Genomic DNA, 13,479 nt, shown 5'->3' on the forward strand with positions numbered 1-13,479 from the left:
GGCCCGGCGCCGTGACGGGGCGGCCGTTGCGGCCGTTAGGGCGGGTCGGGCCGTGGGGTCGGTGTCGGCGGAGCGTCGCGGCTGCCGGCAGCCTCGGCTGCGCTTCGCCGCGTTTTCCCCTTAGGCGCGCGGGTCTCGGCCTCACAGCCCCTCACGAGCCGCCCGAGTAAAAGCTGGGGTATGACCCTTTGAATTCGCCCGTGTAAGTTCTGTTTGCTCTCCCCCGCGTATTTCAGAACTCAGCTGCCCTCTGGTCGCACGGGTTTGTAACTACGCGTGTTTTTCACGCGTGTGTCTCTCTGCGATGAAATATTTTCCAAGCGTAGTTCATTGCTGCCGGGGATTCTCGTGGGTCTGCTGTATTCCCGGGCGCCTGCAGATGGAGCACCACGCCTGCTTTCTTGTGTRTTGCCATCGTGCTGTCTTCTCCAAACCTGACGTTTAAAACACTGTGACTTTTCCTTAAGCTTTATAATAGTATGATGACCAGCCGAGCAGCCTTAAAACCTGATTTCCCAGCATAACCCTGCTATTTCTAGAGACCAAAAACTGTCCTCTGTTGAACTTTCATTCAACTTTCATTAAGCCTTTGCAACTTCTACAAGTTCCTCTTGACCTCGGGCTGCATTTAAAAGTGCTGTCAAAAATTTCTATGTATATTACTCATTCCCTCTTTTAAGCATTTCATTTTTCTACTTCAGTTAAGACCACTTCYTTAGAAATGTCTTTCCTGTTTTATATGGTTTAAAGTTAGCAACAGACTGTTCTTTTATCTCATCAGCATAATTTATGCATGCTSTGAAGGTGTTTCCATTCCAGTTCCAGCTTGCTCATCGTTCATTTTGATCCAGTTGTCAGCATTTAAATTTTGTTAGTACACCTTGGATTTTCATACTGGAATAAATTTCTAGCAGCAAGAGTTCTACAGTCTGAAAGGACTGTGAATATCATCTCTTGAGAACTCGATAAGAACAAAAGTTAGGAAACCTCAGRTGGAAACCATCATCAACGCTAAGCATGCCAGATGCCAAACTTTCATATTAGAAGAATATTGTTTTGGACAGCTCACCAGTCTCATATGCTGGGTGTGCTAGCAAAGGTTTCTCTTTGGTTCTCTGTTACTCAGTGCAAACAACTTCATGCTATGTGGCTGAGTAATACCTGTAATTGAGTGTCAGGAGAGTATGAGAAGTTAGTGTAATTAATTCCTGGTAATATTTTCCATGTAGCAGGTGCAGCATCTGAACTGGAGTTTAGGTTGGCAGGAGGTATTGTTAGCATAAGGGTTACAAAAAATACCTGCATACCTTACAGTGACAGCTGTAAGATACTACAGCTGTCAAAAAACAAAAGCTGAAACCCTGAAGTTCAGTGTTAACTTGAAAATTGAGTCTGCCTTAAAAAGATTTCAACTGCTCGATAGAAGTGCTCGGATCACCTTAATTTTGCTCCAATTTTTTGTTTACTGCTTACATAGTCAGGTTCTAGAAAACACTGTACATAAAAAAAGTTTGCAGAGTCATGTCATTCCAGTATAAATTGTGTTGACCAAGGGCTTTTTCTGAGGTATTAACAAAGTTCAGAGACTATTGCTACCAATATCTTAATTATTTAAATTATCATTATAAAGTCTACTTTACTGGAATGGTATCTAAATTAACATTTTTTTTTCCAAAGGTACTTTGTAGTTAATAGCAATAAAAAATATCCTTGAAGGTGCAGGATTACATAGCTGTTGTATCTATGGAGCATAATGCTTTGTCTTTCATGATCTCTACCAGGAATTTTTTATTTTTCTTAAGTTCATTAGTACAATCACTTTTTTTTTTCTTCCAGAACTATTCATGGTATCTTCTGAGGCCAGGATGGAAAAAGAGTCCAATCAGATGTCCAACCAGAACTCTGAAGGTAAGAGGGGAAGGCCTGAAATTAAGATGCTAGAGATATATGTATGGCAGAGGTAAGGTGAAACCTTATGGGGGGGGGTGACCATATGAAGGATGGTGGTGTCAGAAGCCCCAGAGCTGTTCAGATATGTCAGGGCATATGAGACAGAGGAAAAAGGAGGAGAAATAGAAAAAGGCAGGTGGTATGACAAGCTCATGGGTGGTAGACAAGATAGAGTAGGGAAAACAGAAAGAGGATGAGATGGGCAGTTGCCATGAATAGCAGAAATAAATGTGACCTTAGAGGCAGAGCAGCTTTCTGAAATAATGGAGATGTAGGGATGGGTCACAGACATGTGAAAATAAGGAATATGCAGAAAACATGAGCTGCAGCCTTTCCAGTAGTCCAGGAGGGTTATACTTGGCAGCCCAGTCATAGCGATTGCTCTGTAGATTAAGCAATTTCTCCAAAGAAAGCCATAGGAAGGTCTGAAAATCTACAGCCAGAGAAAAGCTAAAATTGATAGTTGAAGTAGTATAGTTGGAGAGAGAGTAAAGCATGTTGCCTGTAACACAAGATCAAGGAGATGGTATTCTTTTTTTTGCATCCAGATGACCAAATATACATATTTAATAAACTTATCTCAAGCAATAGAACTATCATGGAAAACAAAATGGTTAAGAATTACGATGACTGGCTGAGTCACTGACGGTGATTATGACCTCAGAGCTAAGAATAACCTGAGCTAAGGGGATGACTCTGATTACAACCTTACTAGTAGACATGCAATTATCAACATTTAGTTAGAAGCTAAATTTTGGCATGCAGACTATTCCTCTTGAAAAATAATTCAATGCTTCAGTGAATAGAATATGTTTTAAAATATTCCTCCTGAAAGCAAGAAAAAAACACTATGTTTCACCAGTAACAAAGATTGTTGACAAATCTGAATGCTGAATACTCTCACTATGAAACAGCACAAATAGCAGCTGAAGGTTAGCCATGGTAGCATCTCTTTAATGACTCAAAAATCTTAAAGAAAGCAGACAGGAAAGTTTTTGCTAAGAACACTGAATTAAAGAAATCCTGTCAGTTTACTGACATTTTACACCGTATGTATGAGGTGACTGCTTTCAAGGAAGCATGTGTTCTGCACAAGGAGCCATCCTGCAGGGCCATCTTCAGGGGTGCTGAGGCTCTAGACACAGCATCTGCACATTCCTTCTTCCACCTACATAAACAAATCTAACATATTGGACTTTCTGCTCAGGTGCAGAGGTAGCCACACTGCATATACTCAGATACCCACACGGCATGTACAGTGAATTCTGTCTCTCTGAGATGTGGGATCCTCGTATGTGTGTATTAGGTTCAAGGCATTTTACACTGAGCATAATGTGATTTGGCTATTGCATGACTGTCAAATCTAGGGCAAGGCAGGCAGCAGGAGTGTGGGAGAGATGGGGAATAGGCCTCTCTTTTCAGGGAGCTGTTAGATTGGTTTAACTGTAACATGAAACTGCACCATGAGTCAGGAACTTCTGAGCACAAATCATGGCTCTAGTATCAACTCCATGGTGGCTCCGTGCAACTTAAATGGATGGTCAGTATCTGTGAAGTGTAAATAGTAGTGCTTAGGTACTTGAGGGCACTGTAAGATTCAATTAGCTAATGGTTGCCAAGTATTAATTAATTATTTTAATTTCAGCGTGTTGATTAAAAATGTCTAAATGCTGAGTCATTGTGTGCTAGCTACACACCGTCACATGTCCCAAAAGGTTTATTCATCCAATAAACAATGAGGGATAGGTTTATTCATTCAGCAATCAACACAGCACAGCATGTGGCCCCAATGGTTTACTAATGGTGAAACCTGTTATTCTGATTCAATTATTATTTATTTTTGAGGAGAAGAGCTTTGATTTGTAAGAGCTGTTTTCTCTCCTGTAGRTACAATCTGTCATGATTCAGTTTTGCATATATATAATATATTTTCACCATGTCAAGGAGCAACATCAGACTGAACATGACTTTATTACTAATTCTGTGTTAGATCTGCTCTGTCTTAACAGCAAGACACTTGAAGAGGTTGAGGTTGGGGTGTAGAAGCCTTGAAAACCAGCTACATCTCTGCTTTCAGCCAAGCAACTGGCTGTTAATATTGTGATGAGAAGCTGCAGTCCAGCAAAGGTGGGAGACCCAGGCAGTTCCTCAGCACTAATCTGGCAAGAAGCTGCCTGGGGGATAGGCCAAGACACTGAAAAGCTTAAATTAAATCAGACCTCTGTTGGGATTAAAGGATCCCCAACATGGATTGCAGGACCAAAAGGCAGATGTCTTAAAAGGCACGTATAGCTGTATGAGACAAACTGATAGACCATATCTACCATTGGAAGTTTCCAAGAGCAAGAAGCATGTCTGCTGTTCAGTATGGTTTAGATTTAATTTGACTGAAACACTGTATTCAGACTCAGGCTTCTTTGCTAGATAAAACTACCTTATTTATGAAGTACTCCGTCTTTGTAAAGGTTTCAGTTGATCCACTATAATGAATATATTTTCTATTTCAGTCTTTTTTTAATAAGGTAACTGGCAAATCTTTGTACAGTCTCTTTCTCTCATATCTCCATGAATAAAGTTGCTTGCTACTGTATATACTATTCTTACTGATATTTGTCTCGTGCATCACTTTTCAGAACCCTGACAGTCTAAGTAAACTTCCTAGGGTTCCATATCTCTTTCTTCTCCTGTGCTGCACAAAATATTCACAGCAAATGTCCCAGATTTTAAAGTCAGCATACACTGCATTATATTTAGGATGCGTAAGGCTAGATGTTTAAATATGGAGAATCGAACTAAGTTATGCCAAAAAAGCTTGAATATGTGCAGGCCTTTATCTATTTTGCTTGTGCAAATGCCTGCTTTGCATGCATACATTTGCAATACAGATAAAACTTGGGTGTGTTCATATGAAAATGTGGCATTATATGTGAGTTTATATCCAATAGAACATACTATTTTCAGGAAAAAAACCTGTAGTAGTGATCGTCTTTCAAGCATGTCTTTTTTGTCAAGATCGTCTCTTTTAAAACAAGAAAAGCAATGTTTATATGAAGAACTTCATTTGATAAATGATACATTTGATAAAATTCAGATACCTGCTGAGGAAATAGCCTGTTTACAGAAATAGAGTTATACATCAGTACAGATATCTGTCAGAAAATAATAAAAATAGATTGGCTGTGAGGTCATCTGTGACTCAGAAATTAGACAGAATATGGACTGTGAAAGAGTTAACCATAAGGCTATTGCAGAGAACAATGCATACTCCACTGAATTTATCCTGAAAGATGTGTCAAATATCACACTTTTCTCTAGAGTGAGAGGATGCATTGTGCTTCACTGCACATTATGCACAATTGACTTGCAAGGTTTGTTATTATGTGATATTTCTAAAGTTTTAGTGAAACATTAGTTGCACATGCATCCAAATATATTTTTATTCTAATTCATGAAAGTATGATGGCATACTTCATTTTTAAAAGTAGCAGGTTAAAGAGTGCCATTTCTTGTACYAGTTTCTAATGAGACAGTAGGCAGAGCCAGTACTGAAATATCTGTAGCCACTGGCTGACACTTACAGTGTCTGCTGCTTAATGAAGGAGTAAATTGTACCATAAATCTCCCATTTCTACTGCAGCTTCTTCATATTGGGGGTAGAAATCAGCTTTCAATCTTACAAGTTTCTGCTGTCTCCTTCTTCATATATTATCTATGTGTATTGTAAAGGAATCTCACAAAGGGATGCAATTTGTCCAAGAATAGTCACTTACAAATAACAAAGATGTTCATGCTATCAAATCTTCTGGACATGTATTTTATGGGTGACATTTGAAGGAATAACTGAGGACCAAAAATACATTTCTATTAAGAACAAATCCAAGAATGTGTAGGGAGTCCAGAAAAAAGTAAAAAGTAGAGTCCTACAGAACAAAAAGTTTATCCTTGAGAGATATGACCATGAGTTAATTGAAGTGGACCTTTAGAAAGTTCCCTCACCTTATTAGATCCTGGGGATTTGCCACTATTAGAAGATCTATAAATCCTGTGAGGAATTAGCACCTTCATGTACATTTTCTACTTCTTTTCTCACATTTATAACTCTTTCTACTAGACCAGCATTCTGGCCTGTACAAAATTCTTTTCCCTGAGCTGACAAAGCAAAATATTTTAGTATATGTCTGATACATGGTGCATCAGAAGTTTCATTGCTTTTGATAGGACTACTGTTATGCTTGAAGTTAGATGCACATGTAAGTATTCTGCTGCATGAAGAATTCAGACAGATGGAGATGCAGTGGTGTTAGTGCTGGCTTACAAAGAGCATAACCAGAATGTGATCACACCATCAAAACTCTTTCCTCTTACTCCTATAAGAGGCCCACAGCTGGTCAGCAGTTGTGGAAGTAGGCATGTTCTTTTAAGCTGCTTAGATAATACTAATAAGCCATGGATGTGCTGGCTTACTCACATCTTTCAGGCAATCTTTAGCACCTAATATGAAGAATGAAGAATTCCTCTGAGACAGTGGTATTACTGTTACCATCATTGCCTGGGCCTTGTCTGCTCTGCTGACACTTGCGAACTCCTGCTAAGTGAAGTAATCTGCTGCGCCTTGTATCCTGCGCCTTGTTATCTTGTTTTGCCTTGTGTTTGCTACAACATATCTAAGGTCCATGCACCATTTTTGCTATCTGTAACTCAGGCCTAGGTGTTTTTCTTATCTTAGGTATTTTTTGTGTGTACTGTATAGTCTGATTTTTCTCTTACAACTGTACCACTGTCATTATTACTACTCATTCTCCTTACATTTCATGGGCTGTATGACTTCCTTTGTTCTAATTATTTTGCCAAAGATTAATCCTCCAAAGATTAAACCATGAAAATTCCAAGATAGCTTCTTCAGTTCTGAATCAGTCATGCACATTTCTTAGTGTCTTTTTTAATTTGCTGTTTAAAGGTACATTCCTTGGACCTTAAAGTAAATGTCGGATGTCAGTCATACAGTTTCACCAGTAGTCTCCTCTGTGTTAACTGGAAACATTTAAAGTGTCAAGTGGTTCTAAACTAGTTATTATCAGACACAAAGCTACCTTCTGACTCTTGACTCTTTCCTGACAGCTAGTTGCTTACAGTTACAAAGCATGACACTCTTTAATTTATTCATCCTTCATTTTTTAGAGAGTGCTGGTGAGTCCTAACTCGGTATTTTCTTATTTATACTCACGAATTATTCAGTAAATAGACTGTGTCAGAAATGTCTGATGGAGGTCTCTCTCATCCACTGTCATCATTCTAACAGAATCTGTATTGTATGGTGGAAATTGTCCAGCCTGAGCAGATATGTGTGCACCTTGCATCAAATAATAAATGATGCTATATTATTAATAATACAGGCTCAGCTGTGCTTTTGCTTCTTTTGACACTGAAGTTTGGTTTCCACCAGCTTAAGTATCTCTGCATTATGTTCTGCTGTTGGGTAGGTACATCCTTTACTACCTGAAAAAAGTCTATTTGATTAGATCAGATTGTCTTTCAGAGTAAGAAAATCATGAAGTAACAGGAAGCCCACTTGCAGTTAATGAACAAGTGGTTTTGTAGACAGAGAAATGGAAGAAGTCTGGTTTTCTACCCATTTGTGTCCTAACCTTACTTAGTTTTGTGATAGAGGTGGTGCAAGCTGCAGGCAAACCTTGCCTTTCCATCATTTAGCATTCCCTCTCTCGTGGATATTTTTGCTACTTGATAGATTGTGAAGTCACTACTAAAGTCACTTTATTCTGTGCAGCTACCTGTTTTGATGAAAACTGTAAAAACATCATATCTAAAATCTCTGCCTCCCATCAAATATGGCTGAAATCAGCCCCTTTATTCTCAAGCTCCTGATGAGCAAGAGGAAGGCAAACACAGAACATGATCATATAAACCTTGTTTCCTTGGAGCACTGGGCAAAAGTATTTGACTTTCAGCTCAAGGAATCCCAGAACAGTACAGATATCATATACAATGTGTACACCAAATAACTTCAACTAATGAAATACTGTGGAACAAGGGAGGTAGCAGCTCTGAACAATAATGAGAGAAAAAAAATAGAGAGTATTTTGTGCAAATATAAAAGCACGTTTAATGAAATAGAAGTCAGATGCAAACCCACTAGCATATATTCTCCAAAATCAGGAACAGCATAACAAGGGCATTTTGTTGGTCTTGTACAGACATCCTTGAAGATTTCACACTTAAGTGAGCAGATCACAAGAGGGAATTTAGCCCTAAGACACAGTGTAGTCACACTGGTAATCAGAATATGCAATTAGTTTCTGTCTTCTGCTAGAAATGTCAATGCAGTTAAGTGATTTTGGGGAAGAGTTTGCATAGCTGCTGTTTCACTTACCTATTAGATCCTTTTCCTTTTTGCTTTTTGAATTCAGCTCCAATATTGGAACCCCCAAAAGAATTTTTAGCAAGAAAATAATAACCAGATTATTGTATTGTAACATTTTTTTAATTTGGATAGCTGAATTCTTTCTAAAAATTTGGATCACTAAGAAAATTTTCTCTACCTCAAGCTTACTTATGATCTATGAAAAAAATGAACTATGGGGTATCCAAAAATGATGCAGGGTCAGATACGTATGCTGAAATGTGAAAGTAAACACATTTTTATTTGGATTCCATTTTAAGTTTCAGCGCAGATGGACCCTGTGATAATTCAATAGTGGTGGTATTTTGTCTTCATCTTAAACTAGATTCTGACATGTTCTTCACTTACAGTGCTGCTGAGGAGAGCTTAGGTTAATATGTAAGATAATTGGTTCTTTGAACAGTTGGGCACAGTCTCAATCAGTTCCAGTTTCAGTATCAGATTTCTCTTAATCAGACAGAAGTAGTCTTTTTCAGATGCTCTGTATGTGCTGAAATTGGTTGGAAAGAAAACCCTTTGAGCAATGCAGTGTGGAAACAAATGTTCAATGTTATAAATAACATGTGATTAGACAAATAGACTAAGCTTATAGAGCTTATTTATGTTGATTCTTGACAGGATGCGCAAGGACTTTCATGCCCTGATTTCAATGCTTTCATTTTTCCAAGACAGTATCTTTTGAGAGTAAAACTGTTCATTTCAAACATTGCATGAATACATATAGAAAAATAATTTTTTTTCTAAAATAATTTCTCTACTACATATTATATACCATATGCAAAATGAAAACTCATTATTGGTGACCCAGAACATTTTAAAAAATGAATCACATCCAGCCCCATCTTTTTAAAATCCGCAGAGTGTATAGTGACAGCTTGATATAGAACTTAGCCAAATAAAAAGGAGAAAAAGGAGGACATCTTTTCTTCTTCTGTAGTTTTTACATGAACGTTTGATTATCTTCATTATCCCAGAATGATTTAAAGGTCACTAAAAATTACAGAAGGTTTTTAGTCATTCAAACTATTCTAGGAAAACCTGGATAATGGAGAGGGAAATTAATTTTTGTTTAAGTGGTTATAAATTGTTTTTGGCTTCTGAATGTTCAATTACTTTAATATAAATCAGACACCTAGGGATTTCATGGAATGTTCTTTCTGAGGAAAAGAATTGCCATTCCCATTTTTCAACCAAGATCTGGCTTAGGTAGCTTATGCTTTTTGGTGTATATGGGAAAGCTCAAAGATACTTTTTATTCTCATAACTTTAAGCCAGTCACATTCTACTTCAGCTGTTGACCAGTCAGAACTTCAGTTCTGACATAATTTTTTTGTTTCATATTGTTTCATACTCATTGCTTATTATCACTATAAGAGTAACAGCCTCCGAGCTCTTTATAGCACCCTGAGCTTGTTGCTAGTATTTACCTGGTGTGCATCCATATTTCTACTAGTGCGTAAGGATTTTCCTCTCAGAGTATATCAGGATGGGTTAGAAGGGAGTGCCAAACAACCTCTCCCTCCTAAGGCAATGTCTGATTCCACAGAGGCCTTTAATTCTTGCTTCTTATCACCATTAGACAGATTTCCTTCCCTTCCCTTCTGCCCAACTGAAGCATGACCAATCCGTATCCTCTTGTCCTGCAGCCTCCCCTGATAGGGTGATGGTCAAAGGCACCTGACATACCTGTGTTTGAGCAGTGCTGCCAAACCTGACCTCCCAGCATGAACTGGCTCTGTCAGGTACTTGTGAGTCCTACTTTGTACCAACACGCCACAAATATCAATGCTTTTGGAGCTTTTAATCCTTGGTCATTTCCACAGAACCCTTGAAAAAGATTAATTGTGGCTCACAACTTGTGAAATTGAGATTYCTATAAGGAATCCAAATGATTTACCAAAGGCGACAAAATGATTTTACAGCACCTTAGAGATTATGGCACTCTTAGAGATTATGTTTGACATTATCTGGTAAAGCAATTGGATTTTGTTTATTTGTTTATATTCTAATTTGTCTGTATTTTAAAAATGGGTTGGAAGAACAAGAAATTACATCTTGCACTTTCAAAGTGCTTTGTGAATAGCAATCCTACTAAAAGTTGATAGGGTGCATATTCTCCAATGCCTTCTGTGCTTTAGAAAATCCACCCCCCATAAGCACCTTGAAGTTTTTCCTGACAAAGCTTCATCTCACATTCCCTCATAAATATCTGCAAAATCACCTCATTCTCTCTTCATGACACTGTCATGACATCTCCCCCAATGTGATACCTAGAAGAGCTATGATTGGCCTTCTGTGATTATTACTTTTCTYATTGGCCTTCATTTTCTCATTATTATCTCCCATGCTCTCTCTGTTCATTACCTGTTCTCTCTTGGCTTATATTTACACTGAAAGTGATTAAGAACTGGTCTACTCTTTTTGTATTGTGCCTACACAACACATACTAGAACATGGCTTATTCCACAGCAAACATTTCCAACATAGCAAAATAATTCACCAACACTTGACAGGAGGAAAAAAGTGAGTATTACTTGAACAACATGTTAGTAGGGAACCCCACACAGGGGCTCTTTGCCTCTGCAATGCTAAGAAGGGCTTCAGGATGTGTTGGAGGTGAATGAACAACATCAGCTAAACAAGATCACTGAAGTCTTGTTCTCAGCTTGCCTTACTGTGCAGGCTCATCCTGTTATGGTATAATTGCAAAGGAAGCACCATGGAAAGATGTTTCATTACAAAGAAAAAGTGTAACATTGGAAATAAGTATAAATAGGTATGTTTAAATAAAAGGAACTGGAATTCATCTGGAAAGAATGAAATTGAACTGATTTTTCTTTCATTTGAATAGGAAAAAAAATAACCGTTATAATGTCAGTGGCACACTTGCTAACACAATAGAAATAATCAGGATTTCAATTTAATGAGGTGTTGTAGAATATGAGAATATTTTGAACTACTAATGAGAGAGAAAGMGATATTACTGGAGGTAGAAAATGGTAATGGGTAGATAGTTGCATATTTAAGAAACAGTGACAGTTTCTTATGAAAAAACATTGTAGGAATGTTGTTTATCTTAACTGGTGCAGGAGAGATTTAAAGAAAGAAGAGATTCAAAAGAAGAACAGATTTATTCCTGTATTTGCAAAGCAATGGTTAGTATTAATTAAAACTACGACAGGACAGCATTTAGGGCATGAATAATGGCACAACTCCTTTCATGTCCATCAGCCACCAAAATATCCTTTGAATGGCATTGACCAACACAGGTGAGTGGTGGGTGAGGGCAATACTGCAGAACCTCTGGAAGGATTACTAGCTGCATAGTACTTAGCATTGTAACTAAGAGGCTGCATGTGTAAAGTATTCATAATCCAACTTTGGTTGGTTTATGTTGTCCTCTCTGAGTATTAAATGACGTGTGGTGGAAAAGCTCACTGTAGATGGGAAATGTACATTCAATTTTTATTTTGTGTAGCCATTAGYGTAACATCTAAGCTCTTAGTGCCTTAATTCTTCACATGAAACTGAAGATTAGATAATATGGTCTTTCTGGCATACTTTGTTAGTCGTATGTATCTAGACAATGAGTGAGTCCTACTGGCAGGAGCCTACAGTAACTAACACAATGGGATCCTGGACTGGGCTGATCAAGCAGGATCTGGTTCTCAAACARCCTGTTACAGCCTGCCAGCAGCTTGTCTGCTCTGAGCTTCCCTGGGGGCTGCACGTTCAATGCTGGGCTTAGTACATGCTACCCCTCGTGCCTCTAGTTGATGCCTTGGGTCCAGATATCCCCACCTGAGAGCAAGGAAAGGAATTCAGATCACCTTCATGCCTTGTCTTCTGTCAACTCCCACACTCTGTAAATCTCATTTCTAAACTAGCCAATATTGAAAAGACCCCCTGCACACCAGTGCACACCTGATGTGATCCTGATTGCAGAAGGTGCTAAGGACTACCACTATGAAAAGGCCAAAGGTCCAGCTGAGTCTAGCTACCCCATCAAGTGTGATTAAGGGACACACGTCTTTGCCAAGAGCACACAAAGATACAATGCTGCTCACCTATGTTTAGCTGCCCTTGGCTGCCCAGCTGATGACAAGCCTGGTTTTAGCTAGATTAAATTGGCATAATTTTTAAGTGAGACAATCGCATTGCTGGGTCTGGAGCAACAGAGATAACCTACTTTCTCAACAGGCTCCATGCAAGTATAACAATAACCACAAAACCATCTTGTCTGGGGGAAGACAATAAGAATCCAACTATCCTGGCTTTATGTGCAAAATAGAGAAACAAGAAGAATAGAGAAATTTCTCAAATAGAGAAACCTGAGTTTCTATTTGAGTGTATTTAGTGGAACCAGTCTTGTTCACACTGATCACTGGCAAAATTTATACCATCTTCACAGGAAGCAGAATTAGGTCTGCTTTTTCCTTTAATGTCCACAGGCTTTTCCATTAATGTGACAAATTTGTAATTCTGCAGATTCTGAAATTGTGCCTTTACTATTAATTTAGTAAACCTAATTATTCTTAGCTAAGTAGGAATTCYGTTTAGTCTTAAAATACTCAGTATATATTAGACAAGCTCCGTGCACTCAAAACCTCCCCTTTTATTTGATTGTTATTTTACCTTATTTATTTATGATACTGAAAATACTGTTTAGGAATGTATTTAACAAAGCAAATATTTCTTGTTCAAAGAGCCCTCCAATGCCATTGTTGAAAAACCTTATCTTGCTTGTATAAAGTCATTAATGTACTTAATTTTTAAAAACTCGGATAAATTATTGGATTCATCCTAATCATTATTCTCTGGTTTGTTAGCTGAAATTGGACCACATTTAATGGTAATGCTATGTAAAATTTGGTGTGCTGGGAATATATAACAATTTCTGAAGGGCACAATGATAATCAGATGTGTCTAAACATGTAAAACACATTTTGATGCCATGAATTCTTCTAGTTAATTTTATGAGTTTCTGAGATTCATGATAATTTAACTCAGATGTAGTACGGGAATTAGAAAYTGTAGTAGTCAAAAAACGTTAGCAGAATTTTTAGCACCGTTTCCTTAAAATAATAAGACCACATCACTAYATGTGCTGT

General features: G+C 38.0%; 1 protein-coding gene across 1 annotated transcript in view; it reads left to right on the forward strand.

Moving 5' to 3' along the window:
• INPP4B (inositol polyphosphate-4-phosphatase type II B) overlaps positions 1-13,479 on the forward strand; it is a 467,312-nt gene that overhangs the window by 81,406 nt on the left and 372,427 nt on the right. The window contains exon 5 of the mRNA XM_085313208.1: positions 1,837-1,908. Coding sequence (XP_085169334.1) covers positions 1,845-1,908 — 64 coding nt within the window. The 5' untranslated portion in view covers positions 1,837-1,844. The remainder of the gene's footprint in view (positions 1-1,836; positions 1,909-13,479) is intronic.

The sequence above is a fragment of the Rhea americana genome, unplaced genomic scaffold (assembly GCF_003343005.1).
Source record: "Rhea americana isolate MKP2758 unplaced genomic scaffold, rheAme1 scaffold_38, whole genome shotgun sequence".
NCBI classification, from domain to species: domain Eukaryota; kingdom Metazoa; phylum Chordata; class Aves; order Rheiformes; family Rheidae; genus Rhea; species Rhea americana.